Below are 25,997 nucleotides of genomic sequence, written 5' to 3'. Positions count from 1 at the left end.
CCTGCCTCACAGCTAGGCCACGTCTACCTTCCGTTAAGAAGCCACCGAGTGCGCCTGCATGGCTCACACCTCTTCCCTGGGCAGCCTTGCTGGCCCCCAGTCCCCAGCCGGAGGGGAGGACGGAGCGCTCTGCTGTGGAAATCGCAGTTCTGCCCACACCCCCAGAGGCACACCAGGCACGTGCACCCACCCGGCCCCCAGGAACAGGCTCACACAAGTGGCCCACCCTACCCCACCTCTTTTGCTCTGGAGCAAATCCTGTCCTTCCCTTGGAAGGACTGTCTGTTGTCCTGTTGAGAGGCTGTCCCTGTGGCAGAGGAAAGCTTTCATCACAGGGCTTCACCAGGCCCTCTGGCCAAGGAGGAGGCTTGTTTGGCCTCTAGGCAGCCCCGGGAGGTCTGGGCTAGGCTCTCCCCACTCAGGAACTGGAGGCTAGAGCCCGCCCCTGCTGTCCCTCCTCCTCCTCCTCCAGGGACTCTGCAACATCGCTACTTTCCAGACTTCAGAGTCACCCACAAGGTTGAGCGAGGAAGCAGATTTGTTTCCTCTACCTCCATCACTGCATCAGCTGCTGAGGGAGAAAACACCGGTGTCTCAGGTCCCTGGGGGTGCTTGGACCACCACGGCGGTGTTGGGAAAGGGACCAGAAAGGGGCTGGGGCCAAAGAACCAAAGAGAGCCACCCACGACGGGCAAGTACCATTTAGGCATGCCTGAGAAACTCTGTTTGAAAGAACTGCTTTCCATCTAATTTAGTGTGTGTGTGGGGGGGGGGGGGTGGGTAAACAAACAAAGATGTGCATGAACCTACACACGTGGTTTAGAGAAGAATTACAAAGCACACCTCGCCCCCACCCGCCAACACCGCCATGCTGGTCTTCCTGGCTGCGCCCTCCTCCCTCCCTCCTGGAGGCAAACATCCAGACTTTTGTAGTAACTATTTCTCTACTTTTAAGATTTGCCACGTATGTTTATGTTCCTGAAGCAGAGTTTGCTTTTTGCCTATCTTCCTCTTCAAAACGGACTCACGCTGTGCATTCGTTTGTGGCTTGCTTCCTTCACTCCACTTTACCCGTGTTGAGCTTTACCTGTGTTGTGTGCAGCTGCGGTCTGGCCTCCCCTGTTGACATATAAAATCACAGTTTACTAATCCAACCTACTGCTCACAAATATTTGGGAACATTCTTGTTCCCGGCCCGTGGGGCACGCATCCAAGAGGAGAGCGGCTGTCCTATGGCACGCAGAGCTTCGACTCGACTGGGTGATGCTAGGTGCTTTCCAGGGGGGTTGTAACCAGGCTCACTGCCTCCGGCAGTGTATGTGGGTCCCCGTCGCTCTCGGCAACCTCTCCAACACTTGATGGTGTCACCCGTGCAAGGCGCTGCTAGTCTGCTGGGCTATCCCGCTGTCTCCCCAGGTTTCCTATCCGTTTGAAATCATCCTACCAAATGTTCAGCTGGACCGCTAAGGAGACCAAATTAACTGATTCAGTTTACTCAAATGCCAACAAGTTTTACCCCTCTTCGCTCTGGTAGCAAAGCTTTCAAGTGGGGAGGGGGCAGCAACAAGGAGGCAATGCTACACAAAAGGTCCAGAGTAATGTCCAGAACTGCCAAGAAACCGAATTGTTGAAAGGACTCCCCCGCCTTTCTCTCCCTCCTCACCCAGCTCTCAGGGCCGGAAGGGTGGCTTTGGGTCCCCTCTCCAGGCTGCCTAAAAGCATTTGCTGTAGCATTCCTGCACCCTGTGAGCTCAGGAATGCTGTGAAGGGCAGCCAGGCGAGAGCTCTGCAGACTCTCCTTCGCCCTCCCTCGGGGTCCAGGTCAGCATCCCGACCAGCCTCAAGGAGTGCTTGTCAAGGGACAAGGAGCGCTGTGTCCCTACAGCACTCAGACTGTAAAGGATGCAAATATGGACGCTACCTGCCACTTGCAATGCTCTTCGCCCCCGCTGTCTTCCTCTAAATACTGTGTTCAGCTGACTTCTGGAGGGCTTCAAAATACCCCAAAAGTGAGCCACCCACGAGTAGTCATTTTTGATCTGTAAGTATGTGAGCTAACAGTGACTCCGACTAAATAAAGCCTTAGAAGGACTCTCCACACTATGGTACCACACGGGGGGCGGGGGCAGCCACACTCTCCTCCAATTCCCAAATGTTCCCCAAAATGACCATCTGTGTCTTATCAGTTACTCTTCATTAGTTGAACAAATGGGAAGAGGGAAAGACTTTTTTTTTTTTTTTTAATTTTTTTTTTTTTTTCAACGTTTATTTATTTTTGGGACAGAGAGAGACAGAGCATGAACGGGGGAGGGGCAGAGAGAGAGGGAGACACAGAATCGGAAACAGGCTCCAGGCTCCGAGCCATCAGCCCAGAGCCTGACGCGGGGCTCGAACTCACGGACCGCGAGATCGTGACCTGGCTGAAGTCGGACGCTTAACCGACTGCGCCACCCAGGCGCCCCAAGGGAAAGACTTTTAATATCTTCTCTTCCTCAATCCTTCTCTCTGCCCCATCTGGATTTTCTGAGGTAGATTCTCTAAGTTTGAGTCTTTACCCAGAAGCCAAATGCAGAGAAAACAAATGGTCCTAAGTAGTCATGCAGCTGCACTCAGCACTGAGCCAAAGGTTCACATGAGGGCATTTTGCGGCTCAGAGCGCTTAATTTTGTGGTTAAGCTCCACTCCACCCGGGTCCTTAGTGACATCTGTGGTCTTGATGCTAATATTCTCCATAATAATTACAACTGATGGGGCGCCTGGGTGGCGCAGTCGGTTAAGCGTCCGACTTCAGCCAGGTCACGATCTCGCGGTCCGTGAGTTCGAGCCCTGCGTCGGGCTCTGGGCTGGTGGCTCGGAGCCTGGAGCCTGTTTCTGATTCTGTGTCTCCCTCTCTCTCTGCCCCTCCCCCGTTCATGCTCTGTCTCTCTCTGTCCCAAAAATAACTAAAAACGTTGAAAAAAAAAATTAAAAATAATTACAACTGATAATCACAGTGGCAGAAAGAGGTGCTTGAGTTGGTCATACTGAGCTGACAATCAGTTCCTTGGGAACAGGTGGTAAGCTGCACGCCCGTTTGAAGAGTGAAAGCCTGCCCCACTCCGGCGTGCCTGTGCCTCAACGAACATTCGTCAGTACAGACATCAGCACTTCCCCCATTCTGTGGCGAAATTCTCAAGTCACACGGACAAAGAAAAGCCCCGAGTGGTTGAAAGATTCCAAAAACTCATACAGAGCAACGAACACTAGACCCCTGTTAGTTTAAAATCTGGTTTGCGGGCACCTGGGGGGCTCAACCTGTTGAGCGTCTGATTCTTGATTTCGGCTCAGGTCATGATCTCAGGATCATGGGACCGAGCCCCGTGTCCAGCTCTGAGCTGAGTGTGGAGCCTGCTTGGGATTCTCTCTCTCCCCTTCTCCCCCTCCCCCCCCCCGCCCCCCCGCTTGCTCTTTTCCTCTCTCTCTCTCTAAAATTAAACCACAGGAGCACCTGGGGGGCTCAGTCAGTTAAGCGTCTGACTTCGGCTCAGGTCACGATCTCACGGTTCGTGAGTTTGAGCCCCGCGTCGGGCTCTGTGCCTACAGCTCAGAGCCCGGAGCCTGCTGCGGACTCTGTGTCTCCCTCTCTCTCTCTCTGCCCCTCCCCTGCTCACACTCTGTCTCTGTCTCTCTCCCAAAAAAATAAACATTAAAAAAATTTTTTTTTAAAAAAGAAAGAAAGAAAACGCAAGATACCATGATACAAACTGTAAGTACAAGTTTTGGGGACGCATCAGGCAGGATCCCACCAGAGAGAGAGAACTCATAGGGTATGTACACGTAAAGACATTTATTTTGAGGGACAGGCCTGTGTGATTGAGGGCGCTGATACGTCTGAAATCTGCAGCAGGAGCTAAGGGTGGGAACCTCAGTTCTGCTCTTAAGGCCTTTCAATTGATTGGATGAAGCCTTCCCAGGGGACTGAGAAAAATCTCCTGTACTTAAAGCCAACGGATTATAGAAGTTAAACTAATCACATTTACAAACTATCTTCATAGCAACATCTAGCCTGTGTTTGACTGAATATGTGGGCACTCTGGCCCAGCCAACATGGCCCTCACCAGCGGACAGAAGTTCAAGGCATGGTCCTCACCTGCAGATGGCTTGGACCTAGCCTTTGTTTGTGAGGCGGGGAAAGGAGAGAAGACACATCGAATGGCCCGAGTAGGCAAAAGGGTGATCTGGTTTTCTGGACAAGGAAGAAGAAGGGGTCTGGCAGTACTGAGGCATGAATCTCCTGGGACGACTTCCCCTACTGATTAGCAGCTACACACAGTTATTTTTCCTTCTGGCTGATCGTCCCATTATCATATTAAATTTTGATTGGATTCACGTATTTTTTGCACGCCCTCACTTTCATTTACTTTTCTCATTTTTCTTCATGCCAGCTTTCCTTGTCCACTTCTTTTTTTACTCATCTCCAGCTTCTGCTTTTCTTCTGTTTTGTGCTGCTCTACTTTTCACCATACCGAGACCTGAATTTTCAGGTTTTTCTTGTGCAAACACTGCTTTAACTTGGCTGCCGCCACCATCACCACCAGGAACACAGACACACTTCGGAGGAACCCGCGCTAGGCCATGCACAAGTCCTTCTGCCCCTCCCAATCAGAGCTGTTGAGGCCTCGATCCACTGTCTCAACTGAAAACCAAGAGCCAGAAAAAAGGTTTATCTTAGGAAAATGTCATAGTGAAAAGCAACAAAAAAGGGCACGAAGGGGCCAGTGGGCTTCTTTTATTTTACCATGAGTCTGGTCAGAGAGGCCAAGGAGCAGGGGTTACAGAAAGAGAGCCCACCTCAATCTCTAATTAGAGCAAGGACGGAACAGAGGTAAACCTCAGTGAGCTCCCCGCCTGCAAAGACGTTTCGGGGATGGGCTACACGAGGACAATCACTGACGTGGAAATAACTCAAGTAGGAGCGAGGGGTTCTGGCCTCTCTTTTTTTAGAAAGCTCCAACTCAAGTCCCGGTGACTGCTAGAGAAAGTAATACAGATTTTGAAGTGTAAATTAAGAACTATCATGCTGGTTCACAGTTTTTCTCATGAGAAATGAACTAGAACCATGAGTTAGTTCCCTCCGTCCATAGACACGTATATACTTTGGTTTTCTATACTCTTTGACAGGCATTACTTCTCCTTCATGCGACACGAACCTGGCTCTAACCATCCCCACCCGAGCAACCTTCCAGAGAGAAGGCGAGGCAAATGCATGATTGTAAGTGCTGAGAAACAAAAGCCTGCTACGTGTGGCCCCACTGCTACTCAAAGGCTCGTAGCCAGCTTTGTGAGCTACTCGGCCTCTTGCCACAACCTACAATTTTTCTTGGAAGCGAGGCATAAACATTCCTGCAGAATGACTCGGGCAAATTTTGCTAACTCGCGGTAGAGCCGACCGAACACCACATCTGGCTGATGCAATAGGACGCTGATTCGTAAAACTCCCAGTGTCCAGAGCCTGCTGAGAGGGTGCTCAGGGGAAAGGAGACGAGGGGGACAAGGCGGACCATACCGGGTAGGTGGTGACAGGTTACCACTTCACAAACCAGGTAAGTTTGTGAGGTCGAGACCCGCGTCGGGCTCTGTGCCGACGGCTCGGAGCCTGGAGCCTGCTTCGGATTCTGTGTCTCCCTCCCTCTGCCCTTCCCCCACTCGTAGTCTATCTCTCTCCATCTCTGAAAAATGAATGAACGTTAAAAAAATTTTTTAATGAAATGTCAGGAAGCCATTAAAAATGGAAACTCAAGAAGTACTCTTAATAGAAACTAGACAGGAACACAGAAAAATAAAAGCAGTTGACTGCTTTAGGGTAGGGGAAACATAAGTGGTATTTTTTCCCTTTGAATATTCTTCAAATTCAAGTGTTTAAATGGAACCAAACAAAAAACAGGAAAGAGAAAGACAGGAAAGACTTTGTCCTAATACAAGGGATGCTGAAGAACTCTTTAGGCCCCAGGGAGCAATAATTCCCTGGTGTGTCTTTTCCTACTGTGCTGTGCTTATAACAATGCTTTCAGGAAGAAAAACAGTAGTATTTTTTTAATGTTTGTTTATTTATTTATTTATTTTAATTGTTATTTATCTTTGAGACAGAGACAGAGCAAGAGCAGGAGAGGGGCAGAGAGAGAGAAGGAGACACAGAATCCGAAGCAGGCTCCAGGCTCTGAGCTGTCGGCACAGAGCCTGACCTGGGGTCAAACTCACAAACTGCAAGGTCATGACCTGAGCCAAAGTCGGACAGTTAACCGACTGAGCCACCCAGGCGCCCCGTCAATAGTATTAAAGATTCTGAAAGAAAAGGAAGAGACTTGACCTGAGAACAAACACAGCAGAAGGAATCCCCCCTTCTGTGCAAACGTTAAGTGTGCAAGGGCAGTGGTCCTCAGGGGAAAAAGTGTTCACAAAGAGGTTTGTGAACACAGAGGAGTGTACGTGCCCATCCAGGACCAGAAACATAGCCCAGGCCCGTCTCTGCCTGCCCCTCCTTTGCAATTCCAGCAGTTTCCTGCTCCCATGTCCCCGGTCACAGGCTGGCCTCCTGCCCAGCGTCTGCCTGCCCCTCACGAAGGAGGCCGGGTGACAAGGCTGCACAATTTGTCACCTGCATCCTCCCTTCTCCACCTTTTCTCTTGGGATCCCCCTCCCCCCTTCTCTCCTCCATTCTCCCCTCTATTCCACTGTCTGTTAACTTTCCAGCTCACACTGGTGGAGCTGAGATCCAGCATGTGTCCTGACTGATTACCTGATGGCGACGATAAGTAGGGTAAGAGCATTTTCGTTGAGTTTTTTTTTAAGGGTTGTTAAAGTACTAGCATTGAAGCTTTTACTTTAAACACTATTAAAGTAATCCAGGCATGCCAAGCAGGTTGTTAAAAAATGGAGTATGTGGTTGATGTTTTCATTATGTTTGTCTGTTAATAGGTCTGGAGGTGTCTCTAAAGTAAATGAGTGGGAGCTCTCCTTTCATTAGGGCTCTGCTGCTTGCCAATGTGGCTGCTCAAAGCAACCTCCCATAAAACAGTAAATAAATCCTATCATAAAAACCGTCGACTTCTTACAGACCATCGCGACTAGAAGGAATTCTAATTAACTGATGAGTCCCAGCCAGCAAATAAAGCTTTCAGAGGAAAGAAAACTCCAGTTTCCTCAGTGGCTTCCGTCTTCCCTGGACTGCTCTGGAGAGAAGGCATCCCAACCTACGAAGCTTCTTCAGTGTGTCCACGGCTGACTCCGAGACGCTCATGATGTCAGACAGAAGCTCGGGAGACTGGAGACGGCCGGAGCTCCACGCACAGGGGGGCCCACGGCCCCCCACTCCCCCACATGCTCCGAGATGTCGCCCTGCATTGGGCTCTGCTTGAGGTTCTCTCCTTCTCCCTCTGCCCCTCCCCCGCTTGCACACACACCCGCGTTCTCTCTCTCTCTCTCTCTTAAGTAAACAAACAAACAAACAAACACTTGCTGAGTCATGGGTGTGGCTTCTGGTACAGTCCTGGGGCATAGCCTTAGTGTCCTTTGAGGGCTGCAATATGGATGGAAAGCACTGCCTTCTCCTGGGATCTCTGAACAAGCCACTGCTAGGAAGCTCTCTGAATTTAAGCCAAGGTGAAAGCAGGTCTCAACCAATCTGGAAAACGGTCCTGGTAAAGGAGGTGATGCACATGCTCCAAAGGCCCTGCACTCCCAATACATGCCAGCAAGTCCCATTGAGAAAGGGAACGGAGCCCAAGAAAACAACAGTTGTGACAGATGCGCGACCGCCTTTGGGAAAACTTTACGGGGTACAAGAGCTAAGAGAAAGCCAAGAGAGCTGTTCAATGTCTTTGGGTGACGAGCTTGCTGCCACAGAGAGGCTCTGGAAGGCAAAAAGGTAGGCCAGGAGGCCACAGGGACAGTGGACCCAGGGCGTGCGAATGAGGTGGAAAGGTGAGCGTGCTTCAGGTGCTGGAGGGGTGGGAGACCATTCCTTCAGCCTCATCAATACCGAGGTCTGGGCTCTATTCGCAAGAGGTCGAACAAAAATGCAGAAATGGCAGAAAAATGTCTTAAGAAAAAATTCTGCTGGGCGAATTTTGCCCTGGTGAGAAAGTTAAAAGAAATGCACAGAACAGGCCACACTGTGGAAGGGAAGCTGGAGGACCCCGTGCACGCTGTGCCTGAAGCCGAGTGGATGAGCACAAAAGAAGGAAGGACAGTGCGAGGCAGGCGAGGGCATGGCAAGACCCAGGGCAGGACGGGAAATGAGACGGAACCTTCCTGTGTGAGGCCAGGAGACCAGCCCAAGGCTGGTCGCTGAAGGGAGGCCCAGGCCAGGAATGAACTAGGCAGAGAGAGGTGGTGTCACTTCTGGAAGGACACGAGGCCCAGGGCAGGAGGCAGAAGTTCCCGGACCCCACACTCGGCCAATAGGACTGCTGCAGGCCGGTTCCTTTCAACCACAAGGAGGTTCAGTCAGACTCTTTATCCATTATCATTTTAATTTAAAACAAAAAAAACTAAAATTTTCAGTTTGAATTTTAAAACACATACGATGTAGAAAGCCCTACGGTTGAGGGTGTGGCACAGAGGGCAGGACCCTGGGTCTTTCTGGGCTCCTTTAGTTTCCCTCTGCATGACCGCCTTCTACGTGACTCTTCTTGCCAGGTACAGAGGCAGGTGTCGTCAATGTCTGAACCGTAATATTTTGCTCAATCAAGCCTCAGCTTTTTCCTGCTGGACACATTCCAGGTGAGCTGTAGCCTGGAGCAGTCCACAGCATTTCCAACACCTTCCCTCCAAAGAAAAATCGCTCACACAGCCCCACCTTCCAACTGCCTGGAAGCCACTGCTTTGAACATGCTTTCTCTTGTCCAGCCTCTCAAGCCACAAGACTACGGCTGCCTTTCCTGGTCCCAGAGCCTGCGGAACAAGTGACAGCCTGATTCTGCTCTATTTTCTTCTTTTCGGCCTTGCTTCCCTGTCTTGTACTGCTTTTCTTCCAGAGAGAAGGCTGAGGGATTGGCAGGGAATGAACATACTTGGTCACAGGGGGACATTTATGGAAAAGAGCCATCAGTGAAACTACGGGTGTCCCCAGGCTGCCAAGAAACTATAGGCCACGGATATATGGCTTCCCACGCAGAATGCTGGACGTGTGGGAAGTAAAGTTCCTGAGAATTAATGTGAACTTGGAGAATGGAACCTACACTGATATTGGTCTATAAAAGGAGAGCAGAAATCCGATGACTGGCCACTTCCCCATGATCACAGCACATGTGAGACATGTACGAGGTAGTTATAGTAGAGCACTTACGATCTGGGGCCATCTTTCCCCATTAGTTCCCCTGTGTGTCTCTCATTCCGTAGAAAAAGCTCGCTGTACGTTCTCAACGAAGCAGTTCACGACAAGGCAGGCTGCTCGTTCAGCTGGCCGCCAACACAAGACCAGGAGCACAGGTCACGGGTGCACCTGATTTGCAAACACCGGGATGCTGCTCCACTCGGTGTCACTCCTGGAGAGACATGCCTCTGTTCCCACAGGCCCATGACTAGTAAGAGGAAAACCTGGCCACAGTTTGCATCCCTGCTCCGGAAATCAAAAGGCTCCAGGCCGGTGCGGATGCTACGTGTGTGGCCAGCACAAGGATGACGCCGTCTGGACATCCATGCCTGAGCCAAGGGAAGGCCAGCTTCGATCTGGAATGACCGCTTCCAACTCCCAGGCAGTCACGGCCCAGCATTCTTTTCCTCCGATGTGTGTGTGTTTTCATTAAAAGTGAATTAAATCCTTTTCTTAAGTTGACTTTCACATAACTTCTGGGATAACCAGAGGTATTCACTGTCACAAAACTAGGACTGGAAATCATAACTTATAAAGTGACCAGGTGACAGTCTCTCCACTAAGCAGAAGCTGCATGTTTATCTACCGTGAGCCTGAGTCAGATATAGAGCATCAGACACAGGAAAACATGGAAGGAGAAAAGACAAATAAAAACGACAGCAGAATACACTATTTCTCCCTAAAATTAAGACTGCATCAACTGAGAGTTAAATTAGTATTAATGTTCTGTTAAGGAAGAAAAATGCCGCCCATAAAACTAAGATGTTAAAATGTAAACATCTTAAGATAAAAAGTGCATCTTAAAACAGATGAAATACAACCCATCAAGACTGTGAGGCCAGGGTCTCCCTGGGAGGGAGCGACGGCTTCTCCGACTTCGGGCAGCATACGAAGGTCTGCAGAGTTTATTAAAATACAGAGTCTGGTTCTGCAGGTCCGGAGTGGGATCTCAGACGGTGCATTCCTAACAGGCTCCCGGGTGAGGCCCTGCTGCCTTCCGGGAGCCCCACTTGTGTAGCCAGGATGTGAGTTTTTCAGCTCAGAGCTAACACACTGGTGGCAGCTGTGGCGTCCAAAAACATTACACCGGATGCAGGGAACCAGAAAACTCTGTCATCGTTACTGTCACAACAACCCATAGCACTTACTAAACCATTACCATATGCCAGGCATGTCCTAAGCCCTTTACATACATAACCCCATCCAATCCTCATCACATCCCGATGAGAAACAGATTCACTTACAGGTGCAGACACTGAAGCACAAGAAGTGACACAGCTTTGAATCCCCACCAGACTGCGGAACGTGGATCAAATCACCTAACCTCTTGAGCCAGTGTCTTAATCTGTAAGGGCAAAAATAACAATGCACCTCTCATGGTTTTAAGATGGGACGATCTGAAAATATCTGTAAACCATGAAAAATATAAAGGAAAGTGCTTTGTAAACTTTTAAATACCATACAAACTGAAGTCACTGATGAGTAAATGATCCTCAGGGGTTTGCTGGACTGACTCCTAATTCCTGTGTTAGAATCTCAATAATTAAATTCCACAGAAAACCCTCAATGCGTTTATCACAAAAAGTTTCCTCTGTTAATTTTACTACATGAGATCTGAGATATACTTTATTAACTGAACAATTCTTCATAACAGGAATTAGATTCAGATCCCATAAACTATACCTACCTGGCAAGGAAACAAGAACTGAATTTTTGCAGCCCAGTGCATGAGGAACAGAAATTCAGCCTCACGGTTACATTGCTCAGAAGGGTGAATAAAACCCAAGATAAGCAATTTCCAAAGCTCATTACCAACACATTCCAACAGGCTGAGAATCTGCTGATGGCTTCGTGATTCACTCCGGCTCACCTCCACCTACCCTACCTGGATGGGGCAAGAATTTATGGGCAGTACAAGCTCAGCTATTGTCTGGGAGAGGGTTTATCATCACAACACCACTTCCTTTATTGTGATCATTAGCTTAAGAGTACTGACTTGAAATCACGTTCCTGGCCAACAGGATCTTGTCCCCCAGTGACCTAATCTTGGGCTACGAGACTATAGCCGGATTTGTCCTTCTGGCATTTCCAAGCCTACGAGGGCTGCTCCCCCCCAGTTCTGAGCCAAACTGGAAGGGGAAGAATGGGGTGGGCGTCTGTGAGACAATACAACAGAACCCAGCAACCTTGTTCCCTTATATACCTCGCTCCCATCTTGTTCCCAGACAGCCCTTGTCCTTGCCGAGCATACATGGCTGTGTGGGGACAGACAAAATCACAGGCGATGACAGGACAGTATGTCATGATCTAGGCTGCCGTGAAGACAAGGTGTGTCTTATTCCCAGCACTTTCTCTTTCTGACCCGGAAATGGTGCCTGCAGCTCCTCTCCCCCTTCTCGAATGGACAGGCCTCCACAGGAGCCTCCCTTACCTTTTTCCGCCCCACCTTTCTTAGAATTTCTCCTCCATGCTTGGCTGCAAGTAGTAAATTATGCCCTCCAGTTGGTGAATGAAACTGAAAACGGGAACACTATAAAGAAAATCGATGAAACAAAAAGTGGCTTCTTCAAAATAATCAGTAAAATTAACAAAGCTCTAGCAAGACTGACAAGGATACAAAGAGAGTGGACACAAATGCCCCACATCAGGAACAAAACCAGGGATATCACTACAGACCCTGCCAACAACTTTATGCTCATGAACTCAACAACTCAAGAAACGGAACAATTTCTTAAAAACCACAAACCACCAAACTCAACCAAGATGAAACAGACAGCCTGAATGGTTCTTATAACCATTAAAGAATCTGAACTTGTAATTAAAAACCTCCTGGAAGGATGCCTCGGTGGCTCAGTCAGCTGAGCGCCCGCCTCTTAATTTTGTCTCAGGTCACAATCCCAGGGTTGTGGGATCGAGCCCTGCATCGGGTTCCAAGCTCAGTGTGAAGCCTGCTTGAGATTCTCTCTCTGCCCCCACTCTCACAAGTAAAATAAATACATACATACATACATACATACATAAATAAATAAATACCTCCTGGAAAAGAGGTTTTTCTCCAGGCCCAGGTGGTTTCACTGGAGAATTCTACCAAACATTTAACGAAGAATTAACAAAAATGTTATCATCTCTTCCAGAAAATAGACGGGGAGAAAACTTCCCATTTTATGCATTGTTACCTTGATATCTAATACAGTGTTACCTTGATATCAAAATCAAATATAGTAAAAGAGAGAGAAAAAGGAAAACTACAAACTAACGTTTCCTCTGAACTTAGATGCAACAAAACATAAGCGAACTGACCCCAGCAACGTCTAGAAAGAATTACACATCTAGTGGTATTTATTCTAGGTCTGCGAGGCTGGTCCAACATGGGAAAATCGACCGATGTAACCTACCAGGTCGACAAAATTAGCAAGTGGCGGAACGGCACCCTTCTGCTCCCCTGACGTCCACATTAAGGCACCGCCATGGCTAAGTGGAAATGCGAGCCATCCTTCTGGCCAGGTGCCCTGCCTGTCCCACTCTAGCTCACACCCCAACTTGTGGGTAGGACCCCTGGAAATTCACACTTGGATCTGACTTGTGCAGAGCTGTCGACACACAGACAGCAAGGAACAGTATTCCTCCACCCGCCCGCTGATGCAGCACCCCGGAAGCCAGGACGGCAGCATCTGGGCCCACGTCTACGCAAGGCGCCCTAGTGCTCTGCAGCCGAGTCACCTTACAGCCCTCGGACCTAAACAGCCAGCCCTAGCTCTGCCAAATCTCAACTCGCTCTGCGAATGCAGAAGGCACGAGACTGAAGCAGCCATAGTGTCCTTGAGTAAGTAAGGCGGCCCTGCTCGTCTGCGCTCACTGTGTTCGCTGCCAGAAGGCTGGGGCCCCGGCCCACGTGTGAAACCCACTCCCGGGAGAGAACGTCCTTGAAAGAAAAACTCTGCAAGGCCTTTGGATCTTTTGAACTTAAAATGTATAAAAATCTCCAGTTTTCACTGTAACATTTCCCCAATTGATCTGCTTTTTATACCAAAGTTGCCCTTAAATGTTTTGAAGTACACTTGGAACACCCTAAAATCTAAATTCAAGTTCAACTGGCTCTGACGTGGTGAGTCAAAGGGGCATCATTTGGCCCCAGCCCTGACGGGGCCCAGCACACGCGTGCAGATTTGCACAGGTGAAGGTGGGGCTCGGGAGGGGTTTGCTCGCCTTGTCTGCCCCTCAGGATCTTAGGTGGAAACAGACCACAGGCGGCACAGGTTTTCTTTCAAGAAATTCATGTGATCAAGTCAAGACTACTCAGGCCACCCCACCTAATGGGCACAAATGTTGATCCACTAATCCCAGGAGGAGGCAGGAGGAACGTGCCTTTTGTGTGTCTGCTGGGGTGCACCGTTGAGAACCCAGCGGAGGATCCCGTGGCTGCTTGTTACGTGGCCGGGGGGGAGTTCTCTCACGGCATGGCTCTGACTCTGCTAAGCCCAGAGCCTGAGGAAAGCAGGGCTCCTGCGGGGTGTTCAGAGCCCACGCCCGTGGCTCCTCTGCCCTCAGAAGTAACTGCTTCAGGAGTGGACGCACGGCCGGTGTGCTACTGGCCCTCCCACATGTGGGAGGCCGACAAAGTAGCGGTCTCTGGGCGGCAACGGTTAAGAGCAGGTACGACACGGGCGACCCCACCCCCTCGGATGTTCCCTCTGCGAGCCCCTGTCCCACACCTGGACTGCTTCACCTGTCACCACAGAGCTCAGGGATGCCCGTCACCCTATTCACAACCTGGAGAGAGGGACCTACGGTTTCTAGACCCGCCTTAATTCCGTCTGCAAATCATCTTTATTTTCTAGAACGGACTGATCTCCTGGACATTCACCAAGGAAAACTCTTGAGGTTCTATTCACACTTTGTCATGTCTGTGGCCTCTTCGCAATTTGTCACAAACCGTATCCTGCTGGATTGTAGCACATGGTGCCTCGTGGAGACTCCAGGTACGTGAGTGCCACTGCAGCCGACAACAGACACATGCGGGACTCTCCGGCATGAGACCCAAGAGTGAGAACGTTCCTGCAAGTCGGTAACACGATCACGCCCAGTCTGCCATCGGCCGCCAGAGACGGGACAATCTAAAGGAGGGCGGACGAAATGAGGCGGTAGAGGGGCCACATTCAGTAACTCCTCCAGCCCTCCCTCCGTGTCTGGCCAGTAAAGGGGAGAAGTGGAATCCTCCACGGCTCCTCCGAGGGGAGCGCTGCCACCCTCCACCGACCTACCAAACTTGGGAGCTTCCCGACTACCCCCGGTTCTGCTTTGGGGTCAACACAGAGAGGATCCTCTGTGTGTGACTCCCACCTAATTCCTCTGCCCCAGAACCTCCGGGTTTTCCCTTGAGCTGGCTCACATCCTTCTGACTGGAGAAAGCAAGATTCAGCTCAGGGCTTTTCTTTTCCCCTTTGGGCCTACGTTACTTTACAAAAAAGGCAAAAACTGCCTTAAAACCTCTCTGCGTTTCACTGTGACACTGAACTTTTCTGGTGGTCTATTGTAGTGTTCCAGACAAGTGGAAATGATGTAAAAACAGCTCCGAGGAAGTGCTTTCAGTTCAGTGTGGCTTTCAATATTCTACTACTGATACTCAAAGAACATTCTACAATTATTAGGAAGTTAAAACTACGAACTTAACAGTGAAAATCCCAACAAGGACACAGGATTGCAGCTACTGTGTGGCAACTGGACACGGCAGTCAGGACAGATGATGAATCTAACAGGGACGGGGCAGAAAGCCGTAACCAGGAAGCAGGAGGGTCACATACATCACGCGCTGGGCAGCTAAAATACAATGCCCACAGGCTGGCCCCCTTCTTCCCGTGTCAGGCTGGGATTGGCGGGCTCCCATAGGAGCTCTGGGCCTATTCCAGGAACAGACAACTCAGCCCAAGCTTCGTTCCCCTTGCCTTGCGTACCCGGATAGACCCTCGCTCGCTCCACCATGTTTCTGCAACATGAGCATGGACAGTGTTGTTCACCCATGTAGAAGCTGAGGAAGCATCAACAAGCAAGTGGATAGAAAACACAGTCTGAGCCCAAGACCCCCGGACTCTTCTTCACTGCAAGTCCTGGGGTTGCTCCAAGGTCTATCCTTCCTGGAACCAGGTCCTTCATACAAATGTAGAAGCGAGGTGTAGAGCTTAGTACAAATGTACGCAGCGAGGTGATTTCTAAAATCACATGTAAAATCTTTTGGGGCATCTGGGTGGCTTAGTCGGTTAAGCATCGGACTTTGACTCAGGCCATAATCTCGCAGTCCGTGAGTTCAAGCCCTGCATCAGGCTCTGTGCTGACAGCTCGGAGCCTGGAGCCTGCTTTGGATTCTGTGTCTCCCTCTCTCTCTGCCCCTCCCCTGCTCACACTCTGTCTCTCTCTCAAAAATAAATAAACATTAAAAAAATTAAGAATAAATAAAGCTACATGTAAAATCTTTTAATGAAAGGACAGGGTTAAGTGTGTGTGCATAACTTCCTATTTATATTTAAGATAAGCATAGAGCTAACAAGTTTAAGGATTACCCATTGTTTCTTCCTCAAGCTCTTGAAATAAACTGGGTTCCTTTAGAGGATACAAGTTTACTCAAAATCTAGTTTTTCCCTCTTGAAAAATTATAACACTGGGGGAAAACCTGACCCTGTGAGAAAATGCAGTATTGTCACACAGAGATAATTATGTGGTAATGATACGAAAGGGCAGGAAGCAGAGAAGTCTATCATCAGGTGTGAATATCAAATGACTTACTGTAACAGGAATCTCTGAAACATACAATGAACTGCCACATTACATTTTATTTTCCTTGCCTGTTGACTGAACCTGAGAGAAGAGCTTGCCCTCAGTCCCCAGAGCAGGACAGGCAGGACTGAGCGCTGACTTTCCCACCCCGCCATGCGGCCCCAGGACATGCGGCTACCCTTCCCCTCCAACGGCCAGAGGCTGGAAGCAGCCCACGCACCTCCACCAGCCGCCAGGCCTCGCTGATGACGGCATACTGGAGGCGATTCAGGACAAAGCCATCCATCTCCTTCAAGACTCTGACTGGGGACTGTCCGATCTTCCTCATCAGGGCGTGGGTTCTGTCCACCGTCGCGGGGGCCGTCTCTGGGTGTGGGACCAGCTCAACCAATGGCACGTAATACGGTGGATTTACCTTACGGGAGAGACAGGAGGGGAGAAGAGTCAGAAGACAGCCCTGGAGCCAGGGTGCTGTTCTGGCAGACTGCTTGCCTATCCTGAATGGTCAGATGGGACAGATTTGTCTGCGGAAGGGCCACTGTAGATTCAGCATCTGATGACAAGAAACTTGAAATATAAAGTAGTCCACAAAGGAGGGAAAGAAAAAACCTGAGCACAAAAATCTGTGTGTTTTATTTCTTGAAAACTCCTAACTAGCACATGAGGTTGAAGTTTGGAGGTGCAGATGACCATCCTATGCTTTCAGGGCTAATCTCCAGACCCCTGGCCTCCCCCAGGATTTCTCAGCTACCCACTGTCTAGACTTCATGGGCTTTCACCCAGCCCCAGCCCTCCTCCAGACCCACATTCCAAAACCCTCACTGCGGGGTCTTGCTTACTCTACTGTGTCAGGGTTAACATTGAGAGCATCTTCCCAAAACTTGGTATTTCCTTAACGTGTCCGTGTTGAGCCCCAAACGTGTCCCGCCAATCAAATCTCACCTACACAGAGGTCACGCAGCATCAGAACACTACCGCAGCCTTGATGTCGTGACACGGCCCAAGGTGGGAAGGGTTGGTCCACGATGAGCGGGCCCAGATGGAAATGCCTGCCTAGCCCAGCATTTACACTTTGTGCTCTGGGTTTCTTGGTTTATTTTTTTATTTTTGTCTTTTGTTTGTTTCTTCGTTTATTTTGAGAAACTGTTCTTGAAGAGTCCCAAAGAGGATTATCCTCGGTCCAAAGAAAAGGCTGCTTTGTAGAACCAGATTAACCTCACCATTAAAAGCCAAATGCACTGCAGTAAACTGTATGCCAAATATTTGTAAGTAATTTTTCCTCAATATATAGAGGAAAATTGATAGAATCTTACAGTCACTAAATAACTACAAGAAGCATCTTTTTTTTTTTTTTTTTTTTAAGGTAGGTTCCATACCCAAGATCAAGACCTGAGCTGAGATCAAGAGTCAGATGCTTAACTGACTGAGCCACCAGGAAGTCCAAGAAGCATCCATTTTAAAATGACTTCTACAGGGGTGCCTGGGTGGCTCAGTCGGTTAAGCATCCCAACTTTGGCTCTGGTCATGATCTCACGGTTCATGAGTTCAAGCCCCGTGTCGGGCTCTGTGCTGACAGCTCAGAGCCTGGAGCCTGCTTCTGACTCTGTGTCTCCCTCTCTCTCTGCCCCTCCCCTGCTCACCCTCTGTTTCTGTGTGTGTTTGTGTGTCTCAAATAAACCTTTTTTAAAAATTTAAAAATACATACATACATACATACAATGACTTCTACAGAAAAGGGAAAGAAAACCTTCCTTCTCCTAGGACACTGCTTAGGAGGGGCCTCTGGTCCACAAACAGCTTAGCTTCGGAGGTTCCCTGTGCTCTCGGCCTGCCCTGGTCACGCTCAGCCCTCTTAGAAAGCAAAAGAGGGCGGCATCTGTTTTCAGATAAATAAATTGTAAATCAGTGCCTCAACTGAATCCCTTGTCTCCTGCCTATGATCATCGAGCTCATAAAAATGTCTACCCTCTGGCCTTTTCGAAGATCAGAATTATAAGAACTGGAAACCTGTCTACTTAGATGGATTTTATCTTCCTATAAGACAAAGACTACCGTCTTTGGGGCTTGGGGTCTTCCAATGCCGCAAGCCTCACGGGTGGCACAATCCCAGACCGAGACACTGGCTACAGAGGATCCGCACACACAACGTGCTCCCCGGCCCGCATCCTCCCTAAGTGGCGGTTCTCCCGGCTGCCACCGCTGGCCTCCCTCTGTGCCCACTCCCAGGCTCTGGGCAGAGCTGGGTGGCTCCCAGGGTGTCTCCCCCACCCCAAACCCCGAGATCTCACTTGGAGCTCGCCCCCCATTCCAGGCTGTATCTGTAATTGTGCACCGGACACGCTCCTAACGAGCATACACTCCACCTGTCACGAATCAAACTCCCGTCCCTCCCGCCCCCACACAGGGTCCTCTTCCTGGCGCCCCATCTTGGCGAGAACACCATCGCCCCAACACCCAACGCCCAAGTCAGCACCGTGAGAAGTATCCTCGGTGCCCGCCTCTCCCTGGCCTGCCCCACTTCCCATCGGTGATCCTGTCAGTTCTATTCACGTCTCTGGAAAAACCCATTCCCGCCACCGCACACGCACACTTGGCTCGGGCCGTCGCCTCCGGCTCAGATTCCGGCACTCTCCTCCCTGGCCTCTCTCTCCAGGCCCATCCTCTCGCCACCGCCAGGGTGAGCCTTTGTCAGGCAGGGGCCTGTCAGATCCAGAGGCAGAAGGGAGCACGAGGCTGCCGGGGCCGGAGAGCTGCTGCTCCCTGGGGGCGGAGTTTCAGCTTCCCAAGAAAGACTTCTGCGGATGGAGTTCTGTGCGAGGGCTGCACGGCCGTGTGAACGTGCTCACTGCCGCTGAACTTTACACAGTTTCAAGCCTTACACGTGTTTCATCACAATTAACGTTTTTTTAAAACTTAAAAACAGGATGCCGACTGCACCACCTCCAGCTCAAAGCCCTGCAGGACCCTGATTCCCCAGCACCCGCGGAAACCCAGCTGCACGGTCCAGCTCTTCGTGCTTCGTGAAACAGGCCGTGTTCACGCTTTGTGTCCACGCGCTCGAGCCGGGCAGCTGCTGGGAGAGGACCTCCCGGAGTCTGAGGGCCCGCAGGGGGTGGTTCTTGCCACGGCACCTCAGTCCTGTGACAGGGACACTGATGCCAACTGCAGGCTGGGAGAGGGACGGGACAATCAGGTGGAGAGATGAGAGGAGGGAGGAGGGAGGAGGGACGGGAGGGGCCACGGACATAAGCAAAGAAGCGACTCTCTCAAAAGGAAAGGAACGGCTGTGTTCCCCGGAACGCCTGGGCCTTCCGGGATCGGGGTCTGTGAGTTAGACTGAGAATCACGCCTTGAAGAAATGGGAAAAACAAAACAAACGAGGGGAAAAGGAGGCAGTGTCTCTAAAGGTTACAGGAGCCGGTCCACGGGCTCTCCAGAGCAGGCAGCGCTGTGCCGGAGGCGAGACGGAGGGCCTGGCCGGTGAGGCTCTTTGAGAGCTCAGGTGGGGCCGGGCGGTACAAGGGGGGGCATTCTCCATTCACCTCGTGAAAAGCCTGCCCAGAACCTGGACCAGAGCCTGGGAGGCATGTGATCGCGGAGATAGCACAGCGCGCCCAACACAGAGGCTTCGTTTATTTTCTCTGCAGCAGATGAAACAGAGTTAAACTCAGAGGAAAGGCAGCCGGCCCCTTCTCCCAGAAGACAGCCGCGGCGATCTGCAATTCATTGGCACAGCTCCGCAGAGGGGGCACTCCCGACCAGGCGAACTCCTCTTCTTTACGAGAGGAGCGGAAGTAAAAATGAAGGGGCGGCTTGCTTACAGCAGGCCGAGAGGCCTAATCCCCCACCATGTTGATAATTTTCAGAGTAAAGCCCTTTCATGAGTGACAGCCCATCCCACCCCACCTTCCTGAACCCTCCACAGACAGAGGGGGGAGGGGGAAGGCTGCCCCTCTGACGGGCAGCAGCTGACAATCTGAAACGGGCACCGCCTACACACGCACACACATACGCTCTCCAGAAACAGCAAGCTCCGGGACGGACGTTCAAATTACCACCAACACGAGGGCAAGCGGTTCCGGGGTCAGGCGGGAGAGTGAGTAACAAAGGTGGCAAGCGTAGGCAAGGTGCTCAGATGGGAACATTCTGGGCACCTTATGTGAGCAGTGCCCGCTTTAATTCCAGGCTGTGTTATAGCTCCGTGGCTGCCAAGTAACCAACGTGGGAGATGAGTAGACGAGAGTTCAGGACCTGTCTCCACTCAACACTGGAATCCCTGAGCCATGTGCATCCTTCCCAGGCGGCCTCATCCACAGAGCATCCATAAGAGGGGCGCCAGGAGCATCTGATGGGCTAAAGCAGCCCCCACCAGCTCCATGGGACCACCACGTCCCCAACTGAAGTAAGGCTGTAAAGTGTGGCTGAAACCGTTTTGACTGATTGCTAACATAGATCCAGGCACCAAGAGAGACTGCGACCAAACTCAACTTTGAGATCACCATCATCAGCGAACGTCTCCCAGCCACCAGATGCCCATCCCTGAGCCCCTCTACACACCCACAGGGAGAGGAGGCAGACCAGGAAACGCAACATAAGAAACATTTGAGAGGAAGAATGTCAGGGACACATTAACACCCCTCTTCCTGAGCCCGTCGCCTCCTGGCTCTAGTCTATGAAGCCCACTTGAAAATCCCAAACTACCTGTGTGCTGAGAGAACACGCCCACCCCGTAGTGACCCCCGCTCATCCCCCAGTGCTCAGATGACCCAGAGCTCCTCCCCGCCCCCAGCGAGACAACATGTGTTTGCCCAAAAGACAACACGTGATGGGGGCGCCTGGGTGGCGCAGTCGGTTAAGCGTCCGACTTCAGCCAGGTCACGATCTCGCGGTCCGTGAGTTCGAGCCCCGCGTCGGGCTCTGGGCTGATGGCTCAGAGCCTGGAGCCTGTTTCCGATTCTGTGTCTCCCTCTCTCTCTGCCCCTCCCCCATTCATGCTCTGTCTCTCTCTGTCCCAAAAATAAATAAACGTTGAAAAAAAAAATTAAAAAAAAAAAAAAAGACAACACGTGATGTCGAAACTCGCTGGCTGCCGGCTCTTCTGTGGAGGGCTGGAGGAGGCAATCTTTCGCAACTGCTGACTATCCACTCTCGCCACAGCCTTTCAGAGGCATGAAGAAGGGGCTTCCTTTTCCTTTGTCCTATTTCCTGTCTGGGCAAAGAACTGTGGGTGCCTGGGGCAGGATGCTGAGGCGGCGGCGTGCGAGCCGATGCTCCGGGCCGAAGGGAAACAAGCTCCTCAGAGACCATAAATGGTTCTGGAATATTTGAGACTGCCGTCCAGCTTGGGTTGAATTGTTCAGCACGCCTTTTCCCCACCTGAGCTCAGTGGAATCATCTGGGCAGGAGATCGGTGGGCAATATCAGCGCAGGAGAAAGAAAGGATAAAATTCCAAAGACGGCCGGCTTGGGTGACTGCATTTGCCGAAATTAATGTTGGCTTAGGTATAAAATGATTTCCAAAAGTAAGAAGAGATTCATTTGTGAAATAAGGTCTGGACTTACTTTGGTTATGCTATTTGACCTTGATTAAAGAAGTAAAAGCGAGCAATCCTAAAATGGTATGAGAAATATCATTACTCAACAGTGAGTGGCTGAACTACTAGTCAGAGGTACTTGTTAGGTGTGACAGGAAAGTGAAGGAGGTGTGGTGTCATCCATCAGGTAGTTCAAAATTAAGAGACATGGGTAAAAGTCTTGATAAAGGACTTATGAGGCATTTTCTAAACAATCTGACTTAGCTGTTTTTCCTTTTTTTCCCACCTGACTTAGAAGTAAAATTACTGTTTAGAAGTTGGAAGTTTCAGGGGCACCTGGGTGGCGCAGTCGGTTAAGCGTCCGACTTCAGCCAGGTCACGATCTCGCGGTCCGTGAGTTCGAGCCCCGCGTCAGGCTCTGGGCTGATGGCTCAGAGCCTGGAGCCTGTTTCCGATTTTGTGTCTCCCTCTCTCTCTGGCCCTCCCCCGTTCATGCTCTGTCTCTCTCTGTCCCAAAAATAAATAAACGTTGAAAAAAAAAAAAAAAGTTGGAAGTTTCCAGGCAAGATTAACAATCTAATCAACAGTTTACAGTTTCTAAGAGTCCTTTTTACAGACATGTAAATGTCATAAAAGCAAAGACATGTCATGTTTCGTGGCACTTGGTAACTGGATGCTTCAACTAAGGTCCCTCTTGGTGCTAATTTCCCATATCTGAGTGGTAGCTAAACATGACTGGTTTTCTTCTATATTCTGTGGGTCTGAGTCTCCATATTTTACGACCACTCTCCACTTCCCCTTGTACTTCAGTAGGAGGATATCCGGACATCCAGAACCATACAGTCATGTGAATGGTGGTCTAAGCCGTCCCTCCTGTCAGCACGCAGAACCAGGAGGCATCTCTGACCCGACCTTTTTCCTCACCTCCCTGAGCAAGCCCCTTAGCCTCCCCACCCCCACACTCTAAGCTACTCTTGCTCAGCAGGAGGACTTTCCCTGCTCTCAGTCTAGGACCCTCAGCCTCACCACGGCCCTGGTGGCTCATACTAGGAATCCTGCCCCAGTTCTGTGAAGTAGCTGTCCCCCTCTCTGAGCCATCTTCAACACAGAGGGAACCTTCTGATCACCCTCCAAAGGCAGCACTTCCACCACATCGCAGGGCTGCCCTGTGTCTAAACCAGTCCCATGTCTTCAGAGTAACGCTCATGATTTTATATAACCCAACCATTCCCAAGCCTTCTGGCTCTTTCCTCCTGCTCCCCAAGTACGTGAGGTGCGTGTGTCTTTCCGGTCAGGCTGGCCTCCTCACAATTCTGCATGCCCCGCGCTTGCTCTTGGCCAAGGGTCTCTGTTTATCTTCTTTCCCACCCTCACACTCTCTCCTCCCTGGTCAGCCCAGACCCTGCCCAGCCTGGCCCTGGCTCCTCCATGCAGCCCTTCCCCAGCCTTCACCTCTGATGGCCTGCTGGTGCTGAGGGTGTGGCCATCGTCATCTAGTATCACATTCATTATGGCCGGAGCTAAGTTAGCTTTTCTGTCCTAACAAGCTGTCCCCAGTTTCCCAAGGTCACACTGAGCTCACAGCTGTTACTCAACCTTGGCTCTCCTGATTCTCCTTTCCTCACATTAATACATTAATCTCAAAAAGACTTACTGAGTGCTTGCACGCCAACTTGTACTCACTGTCCAACAGGCCTCGTCATGCCCCCCCACTGTGTAAGTCTGCCCAGTTAATTACAACAGAGGGGTGCAAGGGAACAAAAAAAAGGGGTAGGAGGCTTAAAGTCAACCTACCGAACCAGAATCTCAGGAGCAGGACCAAGAATTTGCATTTTAGTAAAACTGATCCCACTCCGAATTGTGTTGAGGAAACCACACAGAGCAGTAAAATGGCTACAAAATCCTACTAAAAATGTGTACACATTTTTAAAATGACTCCCCGACAGTAGGATTATTTGGTTAGTACTCTCTCTCTTCAGCTAGACAGTGAGTTACGTAGGTGAGGGAGACAGCGTGGATTCTATCCCATCGTGCGTCAGGTACACAGATACAATTCAAGACATTTTTGGATAAAATTCTCTTTAAAACTGCCGGGATTGCACAACTCTCTAAATACACTGAATCACATTAAATTATCCAGCTTTAATTGTGTGGCATTCGAATTACACCTCAATAAAGCAGCTACAAAATACTATCGGATCAGCCAAGGCGTACCGCCCCGGAAAACCGGAATGAGAGGCCACCATGCTGGCGGGTAGAGGCACTCACAGGATGGGCCACGAGGCACTGCTGCACATGTGCGAGACCAGCAAACAACTGGGAAGGCAGGAGGCAAGAGGTGGAGCTGCTTAAGACAACTTGGTCATCGATGATTTGATCTAACTGAGCAAAAATCTTCTTTTTCAGCTCCAAGTTTTCTGGAACACATTCCTGAAAAGAACATATTCAAATTACTATAGATGATACTGCACTCAGGCCTCAAGCAAAGCAGCTCGTGTCTGATTCATTCCTAAAAAAAAAAAAAAAAAAAAAAATCAATGAACCAATTAGAAAACTACCAGCAATTTTTAAGAGCAAACCAAAAAGCCGCTGAAGAACATGGCAAGTCTCCGGAAACTCCGGAAACTGGGGGGCGTGTATGTGGGAGCTGAACTTTCTAGCTTTGCATAGGCCTGAAAACTCGCAGGATAAAAAAGTCTGCCGAGCACATGGGGGTTGATTGACTCCACGACAGAACACAGAACAGCACCTCCAGAGAGGCGCTCCAAACATCCACAGCAGTCATCACCACTTATTTTCCCTATCTGTTCTGACCATCAGAGCAACTTATCTTCAAGGAAAAACCTTATCTTCGTGAAACGAACAAACACGTTACATCCATAATTCCCGAAGAGCTTCTTGAGAATTCATTTCTAATTGGAAATCCTTTTGAAAAGGACCTTTGTTTCTACAAATCTAAAATTACTTTAATGGGGTGTGGGAGGAGGACAGAGAAGCAAATTTGGATTAAGTACTGCAGATAACACCACTCTGAAATCCTAATCGTGCAGAGCCGGCTGGAGTGAGAGGACATTCTCAAACAGCCAAGTGTGGGGCCACAGGTGAGGCCTGTTCCTGGGAACTCGGCGGATACCGCCCTGCTGCGGATGGAAGCGGAAGGGGAGAGGACACTCGGGCTGCTCCCACCCGTTCCCTCCTGCCACCGACTCCTCTGGGAAATCACACAGCGGTCGCTCCTGCCCAAGACGGGTCCCGGCTTACCCGGAGGCCACAGGCCCTGCAGGGGAGGCATCAAGAACTCCCAAGGTTCCCTGGAGAATTTACAGGACCATGGCCTCAGTATGGTCCGGTAACCATCAGCATCAGAATAAACTGGGTGCTTGTTAAAAATGCAAATTCTCGGGGCGCCTGGGTGGCGCAGTCGGTTAAGCGTCCGACTTCAGCCAGGTCACGATCTCGCGGTCCGGGAGTTCGAGCCCCGCGTCGGGCTCTGGGCTGATGGCTCAGAGCCTGGAGCCTGTTTCCGATTCTGTGTCTCCCTCTCTCTCTGCCCCTCGCCCGTTCATGCTCTGTCTCTCTCTGTCCCAAAAATGAATAAACGTTGAAAAAAAAATTTAATAAAAATGCAAATTCTCAGGCCCTCAAGAGGGTAGGGTCCTGATATCTGCATTTTAATCAAACATTCTGATGATTTTTGTTCCTGCTGAAGTCTGAGACCCACTACTCGGGGTGTAGGTCTTCTGTACTCTCAGTGTGTCTACCAAACACACCCTCAAGACTCTCTCCAGCCCGATGTCAGAGCCCTGTCCTCCCCTCCTCCCCGAGCTACGCAGGGACCCACCAAGGATGCCCTGATTAGTGTAGCGGCATCGTGGTAGCAGAAACGGTATAAACACCAGCAGGCGACCAGAGGTGCGTGAAGGCGAACGTGCGATGCTGAAGGGCCACTGGGAATTATAGGAGAATCACCCCTCAAAAATAAAGGTTTTCAGGTTTGACTTAGTAATATTGAATCATTAATCATGAAATCTAATAGTATATTGAAATCAGCTGTGTAAATATTATGACCCGAATTCCGTTTCTGTAATCATCTACAAAGTTTAAAAAGTTTTACTCTGAGGGTAGGGAGTCAACATTGTGTTTGTTTATACTTTTAAAAAATATAATCAAACCATGTGAAATTTTTATTAAGAACAAAAGGTCATGTAAGCGCCACATCTCAAAGACAAGGAAAAAAATGGAGTCATTTAAGAACTGTAAAGCCCATTGTATTAAATCCCCTTATCACAAAGGGGAAAAAAGCTACAGTAGCTGGCTGGTTGTATTGAGTAATTCCTGGATCA

The 25,997-nt window shown here is 50.1% G+C and overlaps 1 protein-coding gene across 1 annotated transcript in view; it reads right to left on the bottom strand.

The window, feature by feature from the left end:
• Nucleotides 1-25,997, bottom strand: part of CRYL1 (crystallin lambda 1) — a 130,864-nt gene that overhangs the window by 8,959 nt on the left and 95,908 nt on the right. The window contains exons 4-5 of the mRNA XM_025924970.2: nt 23,923-24,084; nt 16,341-16,535 (exon numbers count right to left, since the gene is read on the bottom strand). Of these exons, the coding sequence (XP_025780755.1) occupies nt 16,341-16,535; nt 23,923-24,084 (357 nt within the window). The remainder of the gene's footprint in view (nt 1-16,340; nt 16,536-23,922; nt 24,085-25,997) is intronic.

Source organism: Puma concolor, chromosome A1 (assembly GCF_028749965.1).
Source record: "Puma concolor isolate L17-30 chromosome A1, mPumCon1.1.hap2, whole genome shotgun sequence".
Classification (NCBI taxonomy): Eukaryota; Metazoa; Chordata; class Mammalia; order Carnivora; family Felidae; genus Puma; species Puma concolor.
Note: the sequence above shows the minus strand (reverse complement) of the source record. Positions and strands in the feature narration are given on the sequence as shown.